The sequence below is a fragment of the Pygocentrus nattereri genome, chromosome 26 (genome assembly GCF_015220715.1).
Source record: "Pygocentrus nattereri isolate fPygNat1 chromosome 26, fPygNat1.pri, whole genome shotgun sequence".
In the NCBI taxonomy this organism is placed as follows: Eukaryota; Metazoa; Chordata; class Actinopteri; order Characiformes; family Serrasalmidae; genus Pygocentrus; species Pygocentrus nattereri.
Genome location: NC_051236.1, coordinates 25,727,867 through 25,754,837, shown reverse-complemented (window position 1 = coordinate 25,754,837; position 26,971 = coordinate 25,727,867). Strand labels below are relative to the sequence as shown.

The following is a 26,971-nucleotide window of genomic DNA, read 5'->3' as shown; positions in this document are numbered from 1 at the left end:
TCACAGTTCTCTTCTTTAAGTCTCATCCCTTTGATTGTATCATCTGTATTTACCTTTTTCATATTACTGGCACCGCCTGTACTCCTGGCCTAACCTTTGGAGTTTTTAATTTCCTAAGTTGATCTTCCATTGCTCTGGAGAGAGTAAAAGTTTCACTCTGAGCTTACCTTTTAAGCTAAGAGGCTTAACATTTATCCCTTAATTGTCTTTGGAAGGATGGACCTATTTTTGACGGGCAGAAATTAGAGGAGTCCTTTTTATCTTTGTCTCAGTCAGGTGCTCCTATTAGCTGTAAAATTCAGCACACTAGCTGCTGGAGCGGTCCTTAAGGATGTGTTCATGGTCAGTTGTGTTAATCTTATGTTGAAAAGTCAAGGGAACCAGGTCATTGTGTGGAGCTTTTTTCAGGCAGACTGGACGGCAGGGACGAATGGAGGACGCAGGCGTGGGGAAGAATGTAAAGTATTCTGTTTGAAACCTCCTTTGTGTCTGTTAGTGCAGCAGTTAAATTTAAGTGGTTTTAATAGGGCCTGTATGCTGGTCTTATTTTTGAGTGAAGAAGTCTTTGACTTCGTACCAGTACAGGGGGTAAATATCCCCTTTACAATGCCGAGCCAAGCGCTTCAGCTGAAAGGTATGTAAATCTTTTAAATTGGGACAACCGAGACCTCATTTTTCACAGGAAAACACTGTGCGGTTATGTGGTTATGCATTAAAAAACAGCCATTCGCACATCGGCGGGTTAATCATTAATTATTAAAATGATCAGAGTCTACCTCTAAGTGTGAAATTAGTACGGGATCAGACCGAATTGAAGTACAGAGGGATTTGGACGAGTGACATTGAGGAGGAAGCGGTGCAGTCTCTGCCTGTTCTAGTTTGAAGACGTGTGTGTGTGTGTGTGTGTGTGTGTGTGTGTGTGTGTGTGTGTGTGTGTGTGTGTGTGTGTGTGTGTGTGTGGATTCCTGCTGAATCTGGGTCTCTTTAGAAGTCTCTGCTCTGATCAGATCTGTTCCTGACTCCTGCCTCTCCCAGCCTGCTCCTTTCAACACAACACACTGTCAGCTGAATGTGGAGCACAAGTTGACACTTTTTTTTTTTTTTTAAAGCTTTTACAGCTCCATATTCTCTGTGGGAGACAAATAAGCCCAGCCCACAGGGACACCTAGATTCCAGAAGATGTTGGAGAGGCTGCACAGTCTTCTCCTGTAGGGATGTAGCAGTATGGGAATTTTGGGTTGATGCCAGTAGGCTGTCTTTTTTTCTACATTAGAAATGCGCCAAGATGAAAATCTTTGGACCAGATAAGATAACTCTTAATTAACACCTCATTCTGGTCGGGACTGATATAAACAAATGATTTAAATGATTTTAATATAATTACTTTTTATGTCCTACATTACCAAATGTTGCTATTTTACATTATTCAACACTCTTATCTAAAGCCATTCACACAGTGCTATAGCTATAACAGGCTATAACGGTTCCTAAAAGTCAAGACCATTAACTGACTCCCGACCTTAAATCGTTACCCAACGTGGAACCTGATATGAGGCTATATTATAAAAAAAAAAAAGTTACCTTATGACTTGCACATTAAAGAACTCTGACTGTGCATGTCACCCCATACTTTAAAGGCAAGTTATTTAAAAATATCAACATGGTAAGAACATTTGCACAAAAGGAAATAAAAATACAAAGTTTCTGGCTCTAGTATTGACGTTTCATTGTGAATCTGAACGTCTTTAGTTATTTATTTCTCCAGAGCACATTTAAGGCGAACCTGAACGCATATTTTACAAGCTAATAGGTTTGTCTGATTCATAGCAGTTGAAACATGCATCTACATGAATTGATATACGTGGCGATGACACTCAATCATTGCCACGGCTTCAGTCCTGAGCAAAATTTGGAGCATTCATCATAACAAGTTGAAAAACTATTTAAAAAAAAAAACTGTCAATTTAGAAATGTTGATTTAAAAAAAAATCTAACTTATCAACTTTAGCCAAGTTTGTGATGAAAGTCAGTTTGTTGTCAGAATTCATATCTGTAACAGGGGTTTCCTGTTTAAATAGAGGCTGCTGTTGGGTTTTGAAGAGTAGTTCCCGCCTTGAGTCACTACACATGGTAGTAAACATGCCCCAGAGCTTACACAAGCTAAAGCTAGGAAGCCAAGCTATTGGTTGTAATTATCAGCTAACATTTCTGTGGATGGACAAGAATAAATAAGTTCTCCTACTTATTGGCAAGTAACATCAGCTGCTGCTATATCATGCATCCTTACATATCTGCTGATGCTGCAGTCAATACGAATATTAATGCATGAACGATTATGAACTATTGATATTAGGACCACATTGACCTGGATTAGTATTGTGGTGAAATAAAATGCAGTAGAATATGATGCCATTTAAGACAGTATCTCAGCATCACCTAAAAGTTCTCTGGAGTGCAGTAAATATATCAAATACTGGTTTGAATTATACCTAAAATCTGAACACTTGTTTGATGCCGATAATCACTTGCGCTGAAAAAATTAATGTATGATACAAAACAGTCTTCAGGGTAATTTCTGAAAAGACTCGGTAGCTAGGCTTTTATGTCAGGTTATGTAGTTACAGGTGTAGTAAGAGGTGGAGTCAGAAAACGTGTATAGATCCGTTATAGTGATGGTGATCTGGCTGTGTGATCATGCCTTTGTGCTCTGGTGTTCTGAGCTGTAAGAGTTAATGCAGGTAGGAGTGTGAGGTTAAAGCCAGCAGGGAGTGTGTCGGTGTGCTGATCACACACTCCTTCTTCTCAATGAGTCACAGGCTTCCTGTGGACCCATATGCAGGATTACTCACACCCCCCATACTCGTCTTTCTCGAACTCATACACTCACGCACATGTGCGTACATACATGCACACACACACGCAGCGGGTTATCTTTACACACTCAGTCGTGTGCTGGGGTGCTGTGAGGGAGTGGGCCATGGCTGAGCGGTGTGGTCCATTCTGCTTTAATTGAGCTCCCAGCTTGCCCAGTCTGAACCTCATGCTGCTGTTTTCTGATCTCGCTCTGATTTTTTTGGAAAGAGAGGTTCGTTTTTGGGTTTAAGAAGCAAGTTTTTGCCCTTCATGTCTCTGTCAGTATGATTCTTAGTTATGCATCAGGCCAGACTGTTTTAGTTCAAAGTATACTGCTTAGTTACATGGAGAAATCCAGTTAGAGTAAGCATGTATGTCTCTAAATTTTATGAGTCAAATTGCTTTTAGCCCAAGATATTTTTAAGAAGAGCTGGACACTGCCTCCCTTGCCAGAGAGTGTTTATGCCTATGAGGTTATGTACAGTAGGCCACTTTATTAGATACTTTTATCTTGTACCTCCAAAGGCTGCACAAAAAATTGGTTGATTGGTTGCACGATGTGTTTTGATTCAAGAACAGTGTTGATTCAGTCCATTGTAGGGCTGAAACGCCACGGTGAGTGGTAGCATGCTGACCCCTATGGTGGTTGTGTCACCAGGACTGATCTTTTTTTTTTTTTTTTTTTTTGCATGTTAGATCAAAAGCAGTAGCCACATCATAGCTTTGTTGAAACGAATTGTAGCCTACACTCCCTGCACTTAAATCCAAAGGGGAGCCCTCGGGGTCAGGCTGTGCCAGCCTGTTTTATAATGTCTCTTGCTGTCCAGGAATCTATCTAAAAATGATTGAGGTTTTGTGTATTGATTTAGAATCACAATGCATCTAAGAAGCTGATATTTTCCCCCACCAATAGTAGAAAGGGGGCTGATAAATTGTGCAGCAGCAGGTGGACTTTGGTCAGAAACTGTATACCTACAAAGTGCACTTACGTGGTAGGTGTTTCTGATGAAGTGACCAATGTGTAGGGTAGGTATAGGCAATAAATTGGCAACTCAGTGTCTATAAAATCTCACTCAGATGTCTGAGTAACATCAAGTCCAGTGCCACGACTATCTACAAACGTACGCTGTGTGTGTTCATATTGGATTAAGGCCTGTGTGGTACTTTCTACTCATGGCCTTGCTTTTACTTTTGAAGTGATTCTTAGCTGGCCTGTGACACTTCTCCAATTGATCTAATGAGACACCTGTGGTGGAGCCTGAGGCAGACGCCCACCCTGTGTCTGTGCCCCCACTGGCCTGAGCGGAATTAATTACCTGTCAGAGTACGAGTGTGTTGAGCCGTAATGTCAGTGTGTCTTGTGCTGCTGGCCATTGTTCTCGATCTATTTTAAGTATCATGACCGTCCCTGGCAGGGTGGAGAAGAGTGGTTCATGGAAAGTCACCTGAAAGCTGACCACTGTGTTAAGAGAAGTGTGCCATGCTTTGTCGACTTCATGCTCAGTTGCGCCTGTTGTCCGTCATGACTGGCTAGTTTACTCTACATGACTTTCTGCAAACAGTGAAGAGTCTTATTAGTTTCTCAGTGGGTAACATTGTCCCACCCCCCGCTGAGCTGTAGAGGAATCTCTCTGAATTAGTGAAGCACTAGGAGCAGACGAACGCTGCTTTTAAGACAAAAGTGCCTGTATCAGTTCTATGCATCCCATCAGGTCAATAGCAAGACTTTGTACAAATGTGTGTGTGTGTGTATGTATGTGTGTGTGTGTGTGTGTATATATATATATATATATAAATAAAATATGTATGTGTACAAAGATGACAGTGCTGATTTGTTTGGCCCATTTTGTCCATTCTATCTTCCTTATAAACCATCGTCTGCCTGTATCAGTTTGCGTTGTCTCTGGTCAGTAACCTGCTTTTTGATGTGAGGACGAGCAGTTAGCTAAAAGGTGGCCGTAGGCGTTTGCAGCTCTAGGGTAATGCAGTCAAACTGAACGCTTATATGATGTTTACTTTATAAGCCATGTGACCGGACGCCAAGTTCTAAAGAAATGAACAGTTTGATGAACTTGCTGTGTTTGCAGTGCTCTACAGAAGACAGACCCCACAGTGGAACAGTAGAGTTTCATTTTCCAAATTTTTGGGCTTTAACAGATTTTCAAAGAAAAATGAACCCCTGAAGCACATTTTGGATATTAGAGATGAAGGCAAAGGAAAAGACGGCTATTTGAATGCAGCCAGGTCCATCGTTTAGACACGTGAACGACCGCAACAGTTGGTCTGGATTTAGCGCAGTGCTGAGACCAATTTTAAACTGGGTGTCTGCTCGTCTGGTCAGGGTTCATGTAATTGCCAGTAGCTAAATCTGCCGTGTGTTTGTCGAGGGCGGCTGCAGGCTGGCTGTCAGCAGCTCTGCAGCCCGTCACGGCCACACGATGTGGCTGGGTGCGCGCTCTGGGCCCGGCCCAGCAACCTATTTTTATTGCCTTTACAAGTGCAGCCAATCCAAATCAAGTTGAGCCAGCTGTCATAATGTCTCTTGTGCATGAATCCAGATGTCATGTGCAGGCCTCATTCTTTATGATCAGCTCTGATGAAGTAGAACTAATGCACGTTCGACTGCCTGTATCAGAGCTTAGCTTGCTTAAAAGACGCAGTGCACATGTCGTGAACAAGTTGGCCAGTTTCATGTAGTGCGATAGGAGTTGTGTGCTCATCAGTGTGGACAGTGACAAAAAAGTGCTTTTGCTGGGGAATTTCTGTGCAACCTACAATTTAGTCCTCGCCTAGTCTTATTCTGGGTCTGCAGTTTGCCAAGTGTTAGCATATTTTTAACAAGTCACGACAGTTGCATTATTTTTGCATATATTCTAAAAACAATACTTACGTTTGACGTTACTAAAAGAAGTACTCACCCCACTTCCTTAGCAACCAGTGATTGTGTTTTCCAACTCCGTTTGATCTGGAAGTAGCCAGTACAGCTCAGTCAGGGACATTTTTGCAAAACCAGAATAAGACGTGCATGTAAAAAACATGAAATTAGTCTTTGTAGTAAAGGCATTACATGTAACCATATGCCTGCGTTGCTATCAGCTTAAATGAATCATTAATTAATTGCAGTTCATTCCATTCCATGCTCGATAGGGCTGTATTGAGTACACAGTTCAACCTAATGTATGATAAACTATGATGATAATGCTTACAAGGTGATCATACATACAGCAGCATCAGTTTTGGAATGGTATATTGGTTTATAGTGATATTCATGGAGGTATTCTTTCATTTCACTGAATAAACTGAAATTCTCTGGCTACATTAAACTTGGATTATAAAATAGTCCAAGTTGTGTATTAGTGCCAAAATCAAATATTCGTAAGTGTTTTGCGTTTGTCTTACCATGTTTATGCCTGTGTGGAGTGGATGATGTTTTACATATCAAATTTCTAGTCTCATATTCTCTGGATCTGAGTCAGGGAAACATTATGAGCACAGTACATGATGATTATGTTGGCCATGGTATATTCATATGTATTACGTCTGTGACAAATGTCCTAAAATTCAATAACTAAAGCAATCAAAATGCCCTTTGAGTCAGTACTTTTTATTTTATAATCCATGCAGGATTATCTCTTTTTTTTCAAGCTAACTAGTGCTAGCTAGTCACAAACTGCAGACAGTATCAGTGATTTGTTAAGTGTGGCTGTGGAGACAGTAGCTGTCTGTTTTAGAGCTCTAATTTGAGGCAGTCTCGTTGATCTTAATCACCTGATGCATTCCAGGTCTCCTACTCTTCTAGATTGCTAGCCAGGCAACATGCCCTCAGTTACATTCATTTGCAAGAATAAATGAGAGCTCTCTGGTTAGCAAGCTGCTGGGGCTGTAAAACTTATTTTAAACTTTTTCAGACTGAAGAAGCTGAGTTTAGCCCATGCTTGGGGATACAGTGGCTTTGAGATTATGATATATATATAATATAGAAACTGAAATATGGTCGCTTTCCTGCTCACAAAAAAGCTGATTCTCCCTCAGCTCTCCTTCACCTAAACTAGGGGTGTCAAAGTCAATGAGTAAAAGAGAAGATCTCAACAAATTTGTGGGTCAAAGGAAAAAAGGGGGTTGTTTTCTTACCCAAACCAGCCGTTTTGTGTAGGCACTCGTTGTAGACCTTAACATATTACATGAAATTTAAATGTCAACAGGAGCTCGGCCTCGTAAACCTACCTGTCTCCTTAAACTAGGCATCCTTTCTTGGCGGCAAGCTCTTAAAACTTGGGCTCAATTTCTGAGCTGCTGGGCTAACGTTAAGTGTTCATATTGGTTGAAATGCAGCTGGTGTGTTTGGAGACATGACTGGTGTGGTATTGTGTAGAACTGAGGTGTGACCACTGTGCCATAAGTGGTTGTCAGAGTGGCCGTTACGCTGCAGTGCATGCTGGAGACTGTAGTGCAGGGCATTGTGAACCAGGTTAATATAAACAGAAAATTTAAGTGTTTGCGGGCCAGATAGGATTGTGTCACGGGCCTGATCTGGCCTATTGTTTGACACGTCGGACCTAAACCGTACCAGCGTGTTGTTCAGATTTGGCTGACTCCCGTTATGACAGATTAGCAATGCATGCTACTTTCATAGGAAAAAAAAATAGAATTCATGTTTAGTTACTGTGTAGGAGTTTATGTACTATAAAGGAGTATGTAGTAATTTAATTAAATATGAGTAAAAGGCTAAATAAAATGGATTTGTATTTATATTTTTAAAAAAAAGTAAATTAAAAATGTGAATTGCTATAATAATAATTACAATGTGTTACACTGATACAACTACTTATTATTATGATAGTCATAATGATTTATTTTTTTTTTAATTCATCTCATTTTTCATTCAATCGTTAAGAGTGAAATGCATCTTGAATGTTTTGTGTCCTTATAGAATATTTGAGTTTTTAGATTTTTCAGTAATGAAAATATTTGGCCATTGGAACCCTTTTATATATATATATATATATATATATATATAATAAAATATTTATTATCTGTCAAATGTCATTTGGTCCACCTTTGACCTATTCTCAACATCATAGATCTGGATCCAGTCCAGTTTCTGCATCAAGTTGCGTGAGGGGAGAGGTCAGGTAAATTCTCCTCTGTGTGGTTATATGAACCTCTTGAAGAAAATGAATGGCTTTTCATTTGAAACATGATGGGGAGAGAGACTCTCAGCGCGATCCTGTCATCTGGAAATGGAAGCTAGCTCTGGCATGGCTGAAGGCATCCAATGATTTGCCACCAGTGGAATGCTGTTTCGGCACATACGTGGTTGTCCCTGCAGTATGGCTGCCAGCCGGAACCCCTTCAGTGTCAGAAAACAGTGCTCTGCGTTGGGTCTGAGTGTGGAGTCAGCATGTGCTGATGGACTGTGATTTGTGTGTGCGTGTATGTGGCTCTCCTGCTGAGCACTCAGTGCTGCAGGCTGGCTGAATGGCGTCAGCAGTCTCTCACTCTCTGTGCGCTGGAGTGGGTGGCAGAGGCTGGAGGTGGTGATGAAGTGGCATTAGTCAGCCCAAGCGCTCATAGGTCATCACCTGCACAGCACACGGAGGTAGGACTGCGCCAGCCCTGAACCAGTCCAGCAGGACAAAATAGTCTCTGAATGGAGAGCATGTGACTGTTAGCTCTATATAGACAGTAAGGAAGAGTTGAAGGAGCACTAATATTCTCATTTACTGAAGGAAATTTGGTGGCACGCTGTCTTTGCTGTTAGAACTTCTTTGATGGACAGATACACACATGGGTGCACGTTACAAAGATTAATAATAAAGCAGTTGTCAAAAAAGATCATGATAGATAAAAAAGAACACCGTGTACAAAGTAAAACAAATAAGCTGAACAAAGTAATATGAAAAGTCAAAGAGATATAAGTATCATCAAATACCAAAAGTAGGGTGAGTTAACTTTATTTAGGATGGCAGACCACAGTGGACATATTTATCTTTTACATCAAAGACTTCAAAAACGCCAGCCTGTGAGAATCGCAAAGGACAGCAAGAGGTACCAGTCCTGAAGTTTGCGTGCAAAAGACAAAGAAGGACTGCACAGAATTCAAAGTGTGAGCAGCCAGAAGGTTGAAGGAGAAAGCTTTGACTCCAAAGTTGGTGGCTTGGAATCAGAAAGACCTTCAATTCACAACTTTAAAGAAAACCTGAAGGGCGGTGACTATTCTGAGGTTAAGTGTGGGAAGCAATGCGCTCCGTATTACTTTTGTTTCTCGATGCCGATTGCCTCTTCTTCTGAGGTCCCCCTTCATTCTTCACCACACAAATCAGGCTTTCATTGTGATGCTGGACATAAAATTCACATTGTATCCATATTGTGCGACTGGTGCGTCCCCCAAACTTGATTAGTCACATGATGTTTTGAAAATCCTGTGAAATTTTCACTTTGATGTTGCTAATGGAAAATTAGCTTTGTCAAAATGGGACGTTCATGTTTTTTTCTCTTTGAAGGCTGTGTGTCCATTGAGCCGCTGGGTCATGACCCCTAGCGAGTCGTACAATCTGTCCTTACCTTTATCTGGTTTATGGCGTTTTGCTCTGTCACTCTTAAGGGTTAGATGAGACAGACCCCTTTTTTCAGTGCTTTTCAGAGGAAGTCTGGCTTTGCCCTCAGGAAGGCTTCGGTGACCTATTTATCCCATAGGGCCATAAACCCTGTAGAGAAGATGGATAAGTCTGGTCACTGTGAGGTACCAGAGGTTGCGTGTTGTGGCCAGGCCTTCCAGTTATGATGAGAAAGCTGTTCTGTGGTCCCTGCATAACTGAATAGATGGTAAAATACCAAAATTGCCAAGATAATTGTCTAAATCTCATTGTGCAAATATTACAAGCCAGTGTTTGTGTCAGTATCGGTGCTCTATATCAGAAGAGAAAAGGTTGGTAACGCCATTCATAGGACACCCCCTTTGTTTTAGGTGTTATGTTTAGGTTGTTGTGATGCACCACATTACATTACAATATGTTTTTCTGGCCATATGGTGGATATTGACTATCTAAAAACACTGACCAACTGCATTTTAATTGGAGAGAGGGAGTAGTCAGTCATATGATTGATTTAGTCCAGTGCAGTATATGAAATGTTTAATCAAAGTTATTGCATTTTTTTTTTGTCTGTTCCATCTTCTTAAACCTCAGGAGAACCAAATATTGTAGTACACATTATATTTTTGCCGTACTGCCCACCCTGAGTGAGAACAAAATGCATATGTAATGAAAGAGCTTTCAGGGTCTTCTTTCAGAGTCTTCTCTTAGCTCAGATTACAGTGCCAGATTAGCTCCGTGTGCTCCACACTTAAGATGATTGTGCCTTCCTTCCACTCTCATCATCCATTGCGAAAAGTTCTCCTCAGGTTTGGCCTTTACCAGATTTGCGTTCCAATCTCTTGTTCTTGCTTTCCAAGTTTTACAGCACAATCACACCATTAAATGTTATTTAATACTGCCATCTGCTGAGTTAAACCAAGACATATTAGATTGTGTACTGAAGTGCCAGTAAATGGAGAAAATGGAGGCTTTTGTTCAGCAGGCCAAATTAAATCTCAATCTCCTGGCTCGTCTCAGGAGGCGCCTTACAGGACAGCCCACTGCCATGCCTTAGAGATATGTTATTAAGAGTTTTTCCGTCTGTGGAAGTTGACAGAATTGTGTATGTTCTTACAGTTCCTTTTCTTGGTTACATACTGAAAATCTGACACTACATTAGAAAATATCAGCGGACCTTTGCCTTTTTTTAAGTAACATTTGTTTTGTTAATGAATAATATCTCAAGATATTTCGATGTGTTTCCGCTTTTGGCCACTGAGGGGAGTTCCTGCTCTAGCCCCACAGACTCTGTGTGCATTGTGAGGAAAGTGGGCGGCCTCAGCTTAGCTCTCCTGGCAGAGCTGTCACCATGGGTTACGGGGCTATCCCAGAGAGGGTACCACGTGGCGCTGGAGGAGCAACAGCGTGTGTGTATGGAAAGGCAGTGGCGGCAGATTGCCGGGGGAACCGCAGTGGACTGAGGCAGGTCAGAGCCATCCGTGTGGAAGAGGCAGCCATGCGCACGGCGCCTAAACATACACAATGCTGCGCTGGGGTTGGACATGAAAACGAGAGGATTCTTCCCACAGCACGACAAAAGCTGGGATCCTTACTTTGTGAATATTCAGGGTCAAGCTTCCCCATCAGCAATCTCATTCACAGCTGCGATGACCTAGAAAGGCACTTAATTTAGATGGGATGGCATTAAGTCACGTTTGTGTATATTTCTCAGTGAGACCTGTGGTATAGAATATACATTTGTGCTAGTGTTTTCCCATGTCTGCATTTAGCAGGTCTACCTGCGACTGAGGCCCTAAGCAGCCTGATGAGCTGTCAATCTTAATGAGGCTCTGAAAGGCCCTCCAGTCCCTGCAGATATGGAGTCAAGTGGTAATGTAGTGGAATCTAAATGCGTTCACTCAGCCATGGGCCAGTGTCACTATGGAATCTATTTTTAAGAGATGCAGTGTTTTTTGCCACAGCTTTAATCTATTAAGAGATTTTTTAATCTATAAAGCTAAGGGGGTTTTGCATCTTGTTTAAATGGTCTAATCTGTTAAAGAAACCGGGTTTTCCCGTTTTTACAAGCAGCAAAAAAGTCGGACATTCTGCCCTTGCGAATTGTTTTCAATTTGTTTTCTAGTGCTGAATCCTCCCCATAGAGCTTCATGCTGTTTTGAAGTAATTTTTGTTTTTAGCCAGCAGATGGTCTGCCCTAGAGGTTAATAACCAGACCAGTGAGTTGTTACAAATGGTTTTCACTCTTGCTGTAAGATTTTAACAGATTTTTTTGAGTCTTCTGTGGCACCTACTTTAGTATAATTAGTCTTTTTCCCCTCTGTGTCTGACGCTTTATTATTTAATCTGTTTGTCACAATAAGTCTGTCTCTATTACGCTTCTTGCTCTTTTTTCTCCTTCTGTGTTTGATGTTCAATATTTTTGAGTAAGTAAATATGCAGATTGAGTGCTGGTAGCCTCCTCTTGGTGTAAAAGTAGAGGAGGCAGTGGATGAGGCAAGATGGAGGCAGATGATCCGCTGTGGTGACCCCTAAAGGGAGCAGCCAAAAGAAGAAGAAGAAGAAGAAGAAGAAGTGCTGGTAGCCTCCTCTCCAGCTGGCTAGTTATTAGGGATAGGACTGTTACATAACTTGGCCATCTTTTCCTCCTCCACTTCACTGGCCTCCAGCCATCCTGTGCAAGGTGTTCTCTGACCAAATGGGATTAAAACAGGAAAAAAGACTGCGACTTTCTTCACCTGGCCAATACTGATGTGCTTTCATGTTTTATTGTCATGCTGTGGTCACTGTGACTGACCAACACAATACAAAGCCACGTTTCAATACATATTCTCATGCAGGGGAGCTCAGAAACTAACAATGGCCTGTGAGAATTACTGTTCAGACCAAATCAGTCACAGAAACTCCCTTTTCCACTCCCCAAAAAAGGTGGCAGGGGAGGTTTAGGGATCAGGTTGAGTGCTTAGTTTCCAGGTTTGAATATACTGAGTTCTTTGCAAGGAAAGGAGTATGTTTGCAAATAGGATTGCCAAAATTATTACATAATCATCTATCCTCAGATATTTTGCGCAGTGTATTTTCACAATCATAATGTTTTCATTGCACAAACAGAATGGGAATTACAAATTACAACCACAAAACGGCCATTCAGGACGTTTTAGGCTCTGACCGTAGTAAATAAAAAAAGAGCTGTTAATCAAAATTATTTATATGCCAACCGTTAACTAAAATTTCTTGATTGTGACAGGCTTGTTTGCGTAGGAGCAAGTATCTTGCTCTGCATTGAGTGGTCTTTAGTGTAATGCAGAGTGAATTGCCCAGTCAAAGATATATTACTGTATGTAGGGGTTTGGAGACCATGCAGATGAATGGTGTAAGGCAGTGTGTCTTAAACCAGTTTTCAGACACTCCCAGATGGTTCTGATATTTGATACAATCTAACTGGAAACACATAGGAGGCCCGTCTTGGGGTCCCTGAGGATCGGTTTATGAACCACTGGTATAAGGTACCATTGCCCTGCGATGGACTGGCGACCTGTCCAGGGTGTATCCTGCCTTTCGCCCAAAAGACTGCTGGGATAGGCTCCAGCACCCACCCGCGACCCTGACGGAGAAGCGGCTTAGAAAATGGATGGATGGATGGATGGATGGTATAAGGTATCAAGGATTGTTATTGCCTCAGTTCACAAACATAACTGATATGCCCTCTTCAAAAGAATGTATATCCTGCATGTGTACTTCAGATTGGCTGGAGAGTTTGCTGCTCTGATGCTCTTGAATGCTCCTCTTTATTATATTCAGAGAGCTGAGATGCTGCCTGACTTTGACAAACCCCCCCCCCTCTCTGTGTTCTCCAGGTTCTTACCTTTTGCATATGTAGAAATTCAAAGGAACCAGAAGCGAATGGTGAACAAAGTACTGTAGAATGAAATATCAGGCCAGCGAGAGATTTTTAATGCTTGTGCTCTCCGTCTTGGTCCCACGGCGTAGCTGAATCTCGGATGCTATCGTGGACATTCAGCACTTTGCAATCTAGATAGGCTGCCTGCAGGCTCCCTCAGCTGCTCCTCACTAGAGCGATTAGCATCAGCCGGCACACACACACACACACACACACACATACAAACGCATGCTTATCAGGTGAGAGAAGTTCTCATTGTTCCTGCAGAAAGTGCTGAGTGCACAGCTGCTCAAAAACCTTTAAGCAACATTGAAAGACGCAAGGGTTTATGGATGCTGCGTCACAAAGTGCAGCACATACCTTCTCAAACTTTTTAGGGAATATTTAGCAAAATATGGGTTGTTTAAGTTGATTTCAGTTTCAGCTGCTGAGTGTTATATGGTGTTCTTGCTCAAACCTTTTCAGCATTTCATGTGGCCTCAGACTGGTGAGTCACAGTTTTTCTGTGCATATGAGAACATGTCAAACTCGGACCCTTCTAAACAAACCCACAAACGAACCAAGCTCAGCACATACATGGTTAAAGAACCTCTTAGCTTACCGTGCTTACACATCCACAAACCTCCAGTAATTTAGCAAACATTGACAAGCTTCTCAGTGTGAAGGGCTGGGGGCTTGTGTGATGTCAAGAGAAGACCGCAGTTCTGGCATATTAAATCAGTAAGCCCCAAAAGGCTATGTTGTAGAGAACTTTGGTTATAGGGTATTGCTTAGTGTGACTCGCAGTTAAACCCCCTGCCTGTAGTGAAACCATTGTAACTCACAACTCAAATGACTAATAGACCGCTGAAGTTGTCATCCATCTGTTGTCAGCATTGTGCCCTAATTAAAACTCCAGGTTTAAGCTGGATTTCTCTATGGCAAAAAACTTTCAGAAAAATGCTGCTCTCATGCCTTGTGAATAATCACTGGATTCTCTGAATTATAAGGTTGTTAAGGAACCAAATTATGAAGTTTGCTACATACAATCTAATATTTGCTACATACATCATAAAAGCCTGCTATTAGCACTGATGTAGCAATGTTTGTATTTTGACCCCTTAATGAGCTTGTAATTAAGAGGATCCAGTGACATTCCGAGGAAAAATGTAGTTTGTTTGGAGCATTTTTGTGTAGCACATACAACCCCAATTACAATGAAGTTGGGACGTTGTGTAAAACATAAATAAAACAAAACATAAATAAAAACAGAATACGATGATTTGCAAATCCTTTTCAACCAACATTCAATTGAATACACTACAATGACAAGATATTTAATGTTCAAACAGATAAACTTTATTGCTTTTTGCAAATATTCACTCATTTCGAATTTGATGCCTGCAACACGTTCCAAAGAAGTTGGGACAGGGGCATGTTTACCACTGTGTTACAGCACCTTTCCTGTTAACAACACTCAATAAGCGTTTGGGAACTGAGGACACTAATTGTTGAAGCTTTGTAGGTGGAATTCTTTCCCATTCTTGCTTGATGTATAACTTCAGTTGCTCAATAGTCCGGGGTCTCTGTCGTATTTTGTGCTCCATAAAGTGCCACACATTTTCAATGGGAGACAGGTCTGGACTGCAGGCAGGCCGGTCTAGTACCCGCACTCTTTTACTATGAAGCCACGCTGTTGTAACACGTGCAGAATGTGGCTTGGCATTGTCTTGCTGAAATAAGCAGGACGTCCCTGAAAAAGACGTTGCTTGGATGGCAGCAGATGTTGCCTTTCAGCATTAATGGAGCCTTCACAGATGTGTAAGTTACCCCTGCCATGGGCACTAACACTCCTCACAACATCAGAGATGCTGGCTTTTGAACTTTACACTGATAACAATCCGGACAGTCCTTTTCCTCTTTGGCCCAGAGGACACGACGTCCATGATTTCCAAAAACAGTGTGAAATGTGGACTCGTCAGACCACAGGACACTTTTCCACTTTGCGTCAGTCCATCTCAGAGGAGCTCAGGCCCAGAGAAGCCGGCGGCGTTTCTGGGTGGTGTTGATATATGGCTTCGCTTTGCATGGCAGAGTTTTAACTTGTAGATGGAGCGACGAACTATGTTCACTGACAGTGGTTTTCTGAAGTGTTCCTGAGCCCATGTGGGAATATCCGTTACAGAATGATGTGGGTTTTTAATGCAGTGCCGCCTGAGGGGTCGAAGGTCACGGGCATTCAATGTTGGTTTTCTGCATTGCCGCTTACTTGCAGAGATTTCTCCAGATTCTCTGAATCTTTTGATGATATTATGGACTGTAGATGATGAAATCCCTAAATTCCTTGCAATTGCATGTTGAGAAATGTTGTTCTTAAACTGTTGGACTATTTGCTCATGCAGTTGATCACAAAGTGGTGAACCTCACCCCGTCCTTGCTTGTGAATGACTGAGCCTTTCAGGGATGCTCCCTTTATACCCAGTCATGACACTCACCAGTTTCCAATTAACCTGTTCACCTGTGGAATGTTCCAAACAGGTGTTTTTTGAGCATTCCTCAACTTTCCCAGTCTTTTGTTGCCCCTGTCCCAACTTCTTTGGAATGTGTTGCAGGCATCAAATTCAAAATGAGTGAATATTTGCAAAAAACAATAAAGTTTATCTGTTTGAACATTAAATATCTTGTCTTTGTAGTGAATTCAATTGAATATAGGTTGAAAAGGATTTGCAAATCATCGTATTCTGTTTTTATTTGTTTTACACAACGTCCCAACTTCACTGGAATTGGGGTTGAACAATGAGAGAGATTTTCTGAAAACTAAATTTTTCCTCATAGACAATTCCAGCCTATACCCAGAGATGTGAATAAGAGCATGACAGCAACTGCAGAATGATGCACAGCTTGAGAGATTTTGTACTTTTCTAAAATAGTGACCACCAGTATTATATTCAATATATTCAATGTCATTAAGGTTCAATAAAAGTGTAATTTGACCAGCTTCATGAACAGCAGTAACTGTTTATTGTTACTTGTAGCTTGGAGAATCAGGGGTCCGTTTCCTGAAAGTGTGGTTGACCAGCTATCATATTTAAATGGCCGAGAGACTATCATTTTGAGCACTCTCTCTCCACAGTTATAACAGTGGTTGCTAGACAACACTTTTGGGAAACGCAGTCCTGATCTTATGTGTACATTGGAGTAAAGGACTGTTATGTGCAAGTTGTATGAGATCTCATCAGTGCTGGAGTGTACTAGAAAAAATACTTAGTCCCTTAGATTGTGAACACAAAACGCATTGAGATCATTTGCAACTTGTTTCCTATCAGGTTCACTTCAACAGAGTTCAGTGAACAGTTAACTTACTTACTTACTTACTTACTTACTTACTTACTTACTTACTTACTTTAATTAATAAATATAAAATAAAATAAAAACAGCTTTGTTTTCTATTCACAGTGTGAAAACGGCATGTGAACAGCAAGGTTTCCCAAAGGTCTGAAATAAACCTGGGGGCACAGCGTTGTGGGGAATTCTTATATGGCTGTATGTATGGATCGTTGGATGTTTTTGTTTTGCTGAAACGCAAGCAGCTGAAACACGATGTCATGTGAAGTCTGGCCTTTTTAATGCATAACGGTATAAAATGTTTTGGAAATTGTTAAAATGGGACAAATTGTCTTTGGGGGGGGCTACCAGTATACTTAGTGGCTAGGGGTCCAAGTATAGCTTATGTGTGGAGTAACACTGCCCATAGTCTCCAACCAACTGAACATATTGTGGCATAGGAGGTGAACTACGGACTAATGCTTGAAATACTAAGGATTACTCTGTATTTATTTTACCCTTTGGACTGGTTCTGTGGACATGGATTAAGTGTAGTCTTAGACTAAACTATAGTCTACATTTATTTTATTCCAGGGTTAGACTTTATATGCCGATGGAAGAATCAGTAATCACCACCTAAGCTGATTCACAACATTTGCATACTTCTACAAAGTCCCTCTTCTCATCTTTTCCTTCATGCTTGCTAGTATTCTCCATCCTTCAATTACCTAGTTATTTCTCAGCCATGCTGGTGGCAACATTGCTACCCTGGTGAGCTCTTGTACACAAATACTGTCTAGAGACAGTTTCTCAGGGAGCGGTCAGTGCAGTCAGTCAGAGGAGACGGGGTGTGACTGGCTGGCTGCAGATGAGGAAGACCAGCTGTGTTTTGCTGCTGTATGGCAGAGCAGGGAAGGATGGGAATTTTGCCCAAAGGTTTGTGGGTATTATTAAAGAGACAGCACAGTCCTCCAACATTTAAATTTTGCATGAGGCAGCTCCCTGTCTGAGGCGCTGCTCTCAAAATGATACGTTTTGAGTTTCTGCTCAGATGTTTCTATTTTAGAAATGCATATTTACAAATGTGGGTGATTTTTAAATTTCTTCTGTTAATAAAATCATTCATCTCTTTTCCAGGCCAGTGGTAAAATATCCAGTTTGCTCCTACATGTAGTGTAGAAAATATTTTAATAGCACTTTATATGGTCACGTTTACTCCTACATCGTATGGTTTACTCCTGTGTGTAAAATGTAAACAATGTAAAATGTTTACATGTAGAAAAGACCATAATATACTAATATCAGCAGTATGTTAGAGACCGACTGTGATGGCAGGCACAGTTTTGTGAATGGTCGTATGATTTTAAATGTAGTATTATTTGGTGATCGGTGACCCTTTTCTGTGAAGTTGTACTCTCTTGGCTTTCACATCCTGACTCTTTGTGTTATGGAAGTCTGGAAGCTGCATGCCTCTCTGCACTTTGATGATGTAATAACTCAACTGATTTAGTGTGGCAGGTCGGGGGAACCCAGGGAGGGGGCAGAGATGAAATTCCCTCTCTCTATGTTTCTCTCTTGTGCTCTCTCTCTCCCCACTTTCTATCAGCCTGCCATGGCACATGGCCATACTGTGATTGTGGTCCTGATGAGGTGATACATCATCATATAAAGCTCTGTACAAAGATTTCTACTTTATTCAACAGCTCGACAGAACGGCGCTGAATTGAAGTAGTACTTATGTTGTTGATGGTAGATTCTTCTGCATATTGAACCCGCAATGATTATATGAATTTCACCAGACAGGTTTGTCCTGCCTCTCTGAAATATCGGTGGATCTTCAGGATGAGTTTTTTCAGCGCAAAAGTAAACTCTCTTTAACTGCTGACACCAGGAACATTGTGGAACAGCAGCAGACTCTGGGAACTTGGCTGTCTACCTGTCCACTTCAGTGCACAATCTGTTACATAGCTCCTGACTCTGCAGCTTTGTAAAGCTAGAACGTCCAACTACCGCTTCTATAAATGATGAAATAATGCTGTCACCTTTTGCACTTGGCTTGCAGACGTTTACATGTCGTCCTGTCTTTTCTGGTGTTGCTCTGTTCATCTGAACAGGCGGGTGGTTTATTAGCGCGTGGAAGATCACAGTCGAGCAGTCAAGGCACTTGGTTTCCTTTACGTCCATGTCTTTGCACTGGCTGATAAAGCTGTTGCAGGTTGCCTGTGTCTTTTCAGGATGCCCTTGTCCTCCTGGCCGAATGCTTCCATGCACAGTTCTTCACTGAAGAAACTGCTCAGTTTCTATCTGCTGGACTGTGTAATAAACCCTACACTGCATCAGTTATGCCCCTCCCCCTTTCCCCGCTCACCTCTCCTCTCTCGTGTTTCTCTCCCTGCCTCGTCTTGCTGTCTTGTGTGCTGTTCGGATAGTCAGCATACAGGGGATCATCCGAGTCCCTCTCTCCCCCTCTCTCTCTGAGAGCAAGGCATGGCAGAGGCTGCCTTCCAGCAGGTGGGGGAACAGTGGCAGTGACCGATTGGCGCTGGAGAGGAAGGTCCGTCACACTCTGCTGCCCTCTAACCCTCCTCCTCCCTCCCTCCCTCCCTTCCATCCTCAGCCTCCCAGAACAGGGCTTCTCCACAGGCAGCATGGCTGCTCCGGAGCTGCCAGTTTCGCGCCTCTCTCTGGGAGTTCACTGACCGGCCGGGCTGACCGAGCAGTGGACAAGGGCAGCGAGGCACAGGAAGCTGGATGAAGGCTGCATGCCGCGGAGTGAGCCGAGAGATGAGGGCGCATGTCGGGATCGGGCAGCAGGCGACGCTGGAAGAAGAAGCAGAAGCACTCGGCCGGGACATCAGTCGCTGACGGACTGAAGTGCCCAGGCACGGAGAGCATGTCTCCCAGCATCAAAAACTTGGATTGCGTTTCCCCAATGTTGTGCCACTGTAAAGTAGCATGCACCAACAGCACCATCTCTCTGATGTTTGGATGCAAGGTAAGGTGGGAAAACGACAGTTTTCTTCTTTACGTTTATGGTGACATTTGGGACGAATTCTAAAGTTCTGCTTTGAACATCAGCTCTATAGTTCTCTCCTAAACCTGTCTTCCTCCTGAAGCTAGGCTTGATATTATTGTGGGATGCCAGGCACTGTGTATTGGCATGAACCAACAGCATAATCTTGATCATGTTTTGATTGTAAGGAATGTGTTTCTGTTTCTTTCATTCATATTGAGACTTGGGAAAGGTTCTACAAAGTACTGCCTGAACATCAGCGATGTTAGTACTTCTCTCGTAAACTCCGGAGTCCATCTTACTGAATTTGCCTCCTCTCTGAAGTTAGACTTGCTAACTGTGGTCGCATACTGAGTGTTCTAGGGCATGTGCCTACAGCACCATCTTGTTCATGTTTTTAGGCAGTGTAGTGGGAGGAAAGCAGTATTCATTTACATTAAGTTTTGGGACAGAACCTTCCAGAGTTCTGTCTGAACCTCTGTTAATAGTTCTCTCTGAAAGCCTTAAATTTGTCTCCCTCTTGAATCCAGACTTGATAATTATCATTGCATACCAAGGATCGCAGTGAACTGAAATAAATCGTTTAAGAAAGTGCCACGTTCCAGATTAGTTCCCATTAGCTGTGAATCTCAGTAACCTTTCATATTTTGCTCGTTTATGAAAGCAAACTGTAGCATTGAGCCCCTACCTCAGTGTTTCTGAGACCCTTCTGGTAAAACTTGAGGCTTCAGATGATTTCTGACATTGACAGATGTGGAAGCCAGTGGCATCGTTCGCGTTTCAGCGGCTCTGCCTGAGGCACTCTGTATCGCTGGTTGCCTGTAGTAGACCAGGCATTCGTGTGTGTTCCATTTCTGTCACTTCTTCAGCTACTGTACTGGGACGGAAGGCTTGCCTGTGGGACCACAAAAAATCCCATGGACTGTCATCCTCTTATGTATTGTGGCAACATAAATGCCTGGTGTGGTCATAGAAAAACGCATGCGACCATATTTTTTGAAGCCTACAGTGTGAGTGTGTGACATTAGCAGGACTCTTCGTACTATTTGTGTTCCTCTAAACATAAGGCCACTGGTGTAGTCTTCCAGGCTAGTTCAAAAGGGGATGGCAAGTTGTTTTAGTTATATAACTGCCTAGTCCTCTGGGTATCCTAGCCCGCGTCCCAATTATTTCTACTATGCGTGATGGGGATGTGCTGAAAATTGTCATGTTTTTCATCAGCTCAGTCCAGCTTCTCAGCCTCCGTCCTGCCTGTCTTCAGGCAGCTCTGCAGACGTCACCACACGCGAACCGTTCTCATGGAATATAGTCGCTGCTCATTGCCATTTTGCCTAAACGTCAGAATTAAGCAGGGAGCCTAAATGTCCTGTGTTAATGTTCTTCATGCTGAAGGAGGAGAGGGAAATCCCTGATGCAGTGGAGAGTGTTCATCCGGATGGTGGAATGTATAGTATAAGCATGACCTCATACTTCACATGTACTGTGGAGTCCAATAACATAAGGCACTGGTTTATTAATTTAAGAAAAAAAACATAAGTTGTAAGGTGTTTAGAGTTTTTGTTGGTGTTTTGCTGTGGATATGGCTTACAGTACATAATTATTAGTGTAATTACATTTCCATTAGATTTACTTTCTCCAGACTCAACAAATTTGAGTCTGCTTGTCTGACATTTCTCCATTTGTTTGTGTCAACAAGTGACAAAAACTTGGCAAAAATGCCGAGAATTTCTTTTTTTCAAGTGCAAAACAAAATTACACAAAAGAATAACTTTTTAATCAAATTCACATCATCATAATATATCTTTCCTTCTGTTTCTGCTAATGGTAGAATCTGCACTTTCAACAGACTTCCTCAGTTTCACTGAGCTGTGAATGAGAATTCATTCAACAAACGAATTGAAAAAGAATTGTAGGTCATACATGTCATGTAGGACCTAGGAGAGTTAAGCATCTGTTGTAATTTTTCTGTTTTTCTTTGTTTTCCTCAACACATTGACCATCAGATTATTAAATGGCCCAAATCAAAGCTGTGTGTTTCGTAAGGAAGGAGTGTTTGCTTGAGTTTCCTACGATTGCGTGGAATTGGGCCTTCATCTTCATCAAGTGTTGGTTTGGCATATGGTACCCTTAACTGTATAGGTAGAACTAGTCTTGAACTGAATTGATTTGACATGTAAGCACACCGATAAAACGAATAAAATCAATAACCCACCATGTTTATTTGCCTGGCAGTATCTCACAGTGGTTCCCCTCTGCTGTCAGCACCATCTCAGCCTGGCTCTCCAGTGTAATAAGCAGTGTGCTGGTTTGTCAGGATGCCCTCTGCAAGATCTACCTTAACCGAGTTAGTGTAATGGAATGACTTTTCGGAGCTGCAGTAGCTTGTGTTAACTAAGGGTAATTTTCTCTACTTTTAGTCAGGCAGAGCTGTTTAATCTTCTGCAATATGATCATCATAATTAATGCCCAACCCACATATTGTTGGCCAGTACTATTTTATAATAATTAATAAGGACAAAAATAATCGCTTATTATTGTTATAACAATATTCCATCTCTGTGACATATTTGACTATAAAACGTAAGCTTATCATTAAAAGTGAAAAACCTGCCTGGGCCCTAAGCTGAATGCAGTGCAGTGTGAGCATGAGACTGTAATAGAAGGTGTGGAGAGGGGCTGAAGGCTCTTTAAATAATACAGCACCTGAGCCAAAGCTGCGCCGTGCGTGTTCTACAGCAAAGTGTCTGTAGAGTTGAATCTCTGCTGAGGCATCTCTGCTTTTTGAGCTTCTCAATGCAAGTCAAGTTGTAATGGGTTCCTGAGATTGTCCCGCTGAAGCATATCATTTATCACACAGCCGTTTACCTTAGGTTTCCTCGTTGATTATTGATTGATTGAACCTGGGAACATTCTTTCGTCACCCAACTGCACCGGTTTTATTTTTCCTGTCTTCTGGAAAAGATCATGCCAAGTGAAGCTTCACTCTAAGCTGCAGTCATCCAGTTCTTGTGGGACATGCTGTGTATAAGGAAGCATGCCTTTCCCTGCTTGATGCTTGGAACGTTAAATGATGAAGGAAGTTGTCGTTTTGAAGCCCTTGCGATGCAGCATCTATTCACATCTAATGTAACAGCCCGGGGCTGTAATGTTTAGCTTCAAAGTCTTTTCCTTCAAAGCCCTCCGAACCTATCATTGGATAATGAGGGCAGAGCTTTTAGCGTAGACCTGTGCTGCTGACCTTGATGTACTTTGTGATGCACCAGCCGAAATAGTCTTATTTGTAGTAAATGAGTAGTTTTTATCATATTGTCTTCCAGTGCACCAAAATAATAGATTTTGTATGAAATACTGTTTGATTTTCCAGTATTGCATTGCAGTAGCAATGGCAACGTGGTGTTTGCAGTGTACGTGTCAGACTTGCTCAGGTATCTTCACATAATTGCCTGTTAACATATCGGATGCGAACATGCTGCAGTGAGTTTGATTGAGGGGTACAAACAGCTGCTTTCTGTGTTTGTTTTTTTTTTTTGTTGTTGTTTTTTTTTTCCCCTCCTTTTCCTGAAGCACACTGAAAGAAAAGCTCTACCATGACTCCAGTAAAGCTGAAACATGATTTGTCAGCAGCCAATAGCCAAGGGAGCTGCTGCCACCCACTGCTGTGGGGAACAAAGTAATTAATTATGTGTACCTTTTATTTACTGTTCCCTCTGTGCATTTCTCCCTGCGTGTGCTTTCATGACACGTTTTTCATTGAGATGACTTTAATTTGGCGTGAGTGCAGTTTAAGATGAAGCGGAAATCAAAACTTATTTTAGCTTGTGAGGTCATATTCCTGGTCATATTAAGTATAATTCATCATATACCATTTAAAAGATAACATTTTTGTTGGGGGGGGATGTATAATACCTTTTAATTGCCTCTGAAACATCTTTTAATTTTTGATAGTCCATTTTGTTTTCTGGTACCAGTGTGCAGGCAAAACAGTGTTAAACGGGTGATATCACCTACCCACTTACACCACTCTCACCCATCATCAAGACCCTCTCTAATACTGTGTTTCACTGAAAAACGCATCATGGAACAGATTCACACGGATTTTAAATGAAGTATTATGTTGTTACTCAGAGCATCTAGTTCATCATTTGTAATTTGTCTAGAGTTTATTTCAATGTAGATGCTTAGTATACAACTCTGAATTGCTTTTACTTTGGTAAAATTGGAGCAAAGAAAAAACACTTAGACCAGTATTTTATTGGGCATTCTGTGAGGAAAACTTGAGAAAAGTGGGACAGTACAGTAAACTCCTATATAGAGCAACTTTGACTGTCTGCTTTCTGTTATTCCGCTTCTTTTACTTTGTCCTCTCTGCATTCATTTGTAACCCTCACCTTTCTTATTGCTGTGCTTTCTCTCTCTGTTCTTTATGCCGTTTTCTGGGTTAGGTGGCATGTTTATGAAAGGATGAGGCGTTTTGTTAAATTAAGTATACAACTTGATTCCACACAGTTTATCAGTGGAAAGGATGTGGGCTTGTTGTGTGAATTGATGCCTGCAGGCTCTTTTTCACCGCGCTACCTGTCGGTGAGGTCAGTGAGGCTGCTGCTCAGAGCTTAATGTTGGTGCCTACATACATAAATGGGCACATTAATAACAATATAATGTTATTATTTGGCCTAAACACATCAATATAGTTTGGTGCCATGTTGATCATGACATGTTTGCTCTAAAAATGTGATGGTTGTAAAATAACACAATGGCTTTACAAAGCATCGTACTTTACCGAGCACGTGCAGTAAAAGTGTTTTAGTGTTTAAAACCAACGTTGTCAAATAATTTAAGTATAATTTTGAGACAATACGTGTTGATCACACCCACAATAATGAGGCAAAGCCAATATAAACAAATATTGAAAGACACCCTTGTGGAAGTTGATCATGAGAAATCCATTTGATTGGCTTTTGGCACTTGAGAGCGGTGCAGCTTATTCATCCCACTTTACCTCATGTACCACTGAAGTTTGCCCCGTTTTGCCCCAAATTAAGAAATTACATTTTTTGACCGTTGACAAACTAATATGTCTGAAGGAGTAAGAGGATCTTGAACTATATATAAAAAATCACTTGTCTGTCAAAGTCAGCCTGTTAGGTTTTTAATCCTTGCCTGCCTGTTTGCAGCTATGCAAGTCACTTCATCCTTCCCGCTGTTCTTCCATAATGAGCTGGGGACCAGCTGCTAGTTGTCCCCAGATTGGCAGAGCAATGATACTGAAGTGTGCTCCTGCCGTGCCTCTGCCGTTTGCTCTCTGATTCACCTCACTGGCAGCTGCAGAGCTGCAGGAGTATGAGAACTTGTCATTTTGGGGTTTCTTGTTTTCAGCCGTCCGTAGGTTTTAGTAAGTAGTCCACTGTCTTGTCTTGGGTAAGACTTATGGTTGTGCTTCACATGCTGGTGGAACAAAACCTTGTGTCTCAGTTTTTTGCCGTTTTTCAGTTCTTGACATGATTTGAATGTCTGTCTGTTACCCTTTACTTTGTGCGTAATTGTCATGATGAATAAATCAAAAGAAATGGCCCAAAATTATTTGGAAAAATAGTCTGGTTCCCTTGACTTGCATCAAAAGTAGAGCATGTTTTTTTATTATTTATTTTTTTCTTCATCGTATTGGAGATGGAAGGTTTTGTTCTCACACCTGTGATGTGCTGTGGGCCGCCTGCCTGTGGAGTTGTTTATTAGGTTTTCCTCTCAGCCAGCGGTTTCTTCACTTTCCCTGCTTGACATGTGGCCATCATTAACAGGTGCTCTGTTTAGATGTTCCAGCACAAATCAGAGTGGTTCACCTTCTAGACTGATTGAGCTCTGACTTGTTTGTATTAGCCTCAGTTGCCAGTTGTCTCGTCTTGTACATGGGGGATGCATTTGGTTAGACTTGGTCACATTTCGTGTTCAGTCGTTGCAAAGCTCATGAAGGGAGGGACCTGTGGGGAGGCTATGTTGATAAATTTATATTTGAAGTTGAAAAAGAGAATTTTTGTTAATATTGTTCAGTTTAGAAAGGAGCCGAGGTGCCGTCTGAGTTTTAAAGTTCCAAGTCTTTTGCATTCATCATGCTGTTTTCAGATCCTGTATGCTGCTCCCTAATCTGTGGGAATGCAAAGTTTCAGGATGGCAGTGCTCCACGTAAGAAAAAAACTACGTTGTCCCGGTTGATGCTCTTTTCCGTTATAAGTAAATTTGCCTTGGTTTAAAAAAAAAAAACAAAACACCTGAATAATTTTTCTTTGTCCAAGTATCCTTGCCCAGTTTTACTCGCCTAGTTTTAATTTCCGTTGTCGTAGTAGATAACTGCACCTTGTGAATATGGGATGTCAAAGGCCATCTGCCATACAGGAATTGGTAGTTGCATGTTTTCAAATTGAGGAGACGTGTATGCAACCCCATCACGTCCCCATGCAAATGCATAATTGCCCCAATTTTCGCTTTGCGAAAACGGAAGAGAAGGTATCCTGCCATCCTGCCTCCCTGTGAGAAAACATACTTTAATGTTCTCAGTGACTCAGTCACAGATGATGAACTGAAGTAAAATCTTAAAGGAATTGTGTGGTGTTTTTTCAGTCCAACCTCGATCAGTACAGATGATTATCAAAGTCAGTAATTTCAGTTTTTGAAATTTGAACAGAGGCCAAATGTTTATGAGAAACATATTTTTCTAGAACACTTTGATGTGTTTTTCATTCAACGGAATTTGCGAATGAAGCTGTAAATTAGTCATTTATTCCATAAATAAACTACTTTTCCAGAGAGAATTTTTGGTAAGGGAGCTTTCAGATAATAAGCCTTTGAGCTTCTCTCACTGCAGTTGCTTGCTTTATAACCCCACTAAAGATAGCACTATAGATTTCAAAACCATCCATTTGACACCGTGTTTTCACAAATTTGCAGATTTGCAAAACCTGTATCAGTTTAAAACAAAACGGTGCTCCACGTTTGGTCACTATATTGAGAGGATGAAGACCCAGCAGGTCACATGTCATATGCACTTTGGTTCCATTCACCAGGCAGATAGTGGCACAAATCCAGTTGTTTGCTTTAATATGACATTACAGGACAATGACATGTGGTCACGTCATCTTAATGAGAACGCTCCGAATTTTTCCTGTGTCTTCATTCAGCATTAACGTGGCCCTGCAAAAGCAATGCACCTGACCCTTTTTCACCTTCGTCTCACTCTATTAACAAACAGCTGAGAGCGGTTTAGAGATCATCTTTGCAGGGAAGGCTTGTTCTGATGGTTGGTTTGTTTGCCGTTTG

The 26,971-nt window shown here is 41.6% G+C and overlaps 1 protein-coding gene across 18 annotated transcripts in view; it reads left to right on the top strand.

The window, feature by feature from the left end:
• The window catches only part of dlg1 (discs, large homolog 1 (Drosophila)), a 163,582-nt gene that overhangs the window by 24,588 nt on the left and 112,023 nt on the right, over positions 1–26,971 (top strand). For 2 of the 18 annotated variants that reach the window (XM_017698121.2, XM_037535122.1), the window contains exon 1: positions 19,063–19,645. The exons of the other annotated variants lie outside the window; for them this stretch is intronic. In XM_017698121.2, coding sequence (XP_017553610.1) covers positions 19,445–19,645 — 201 coding nt within the window. In that variant the 5' untranslated portion in view covers positions 19,063–19,444. Of the gene's footprint in view, positions 1–19,062; positions 19,646–26,971 lie in introns of those variants that run through there. 18 annotated transcript variants of the gene reach the window in all.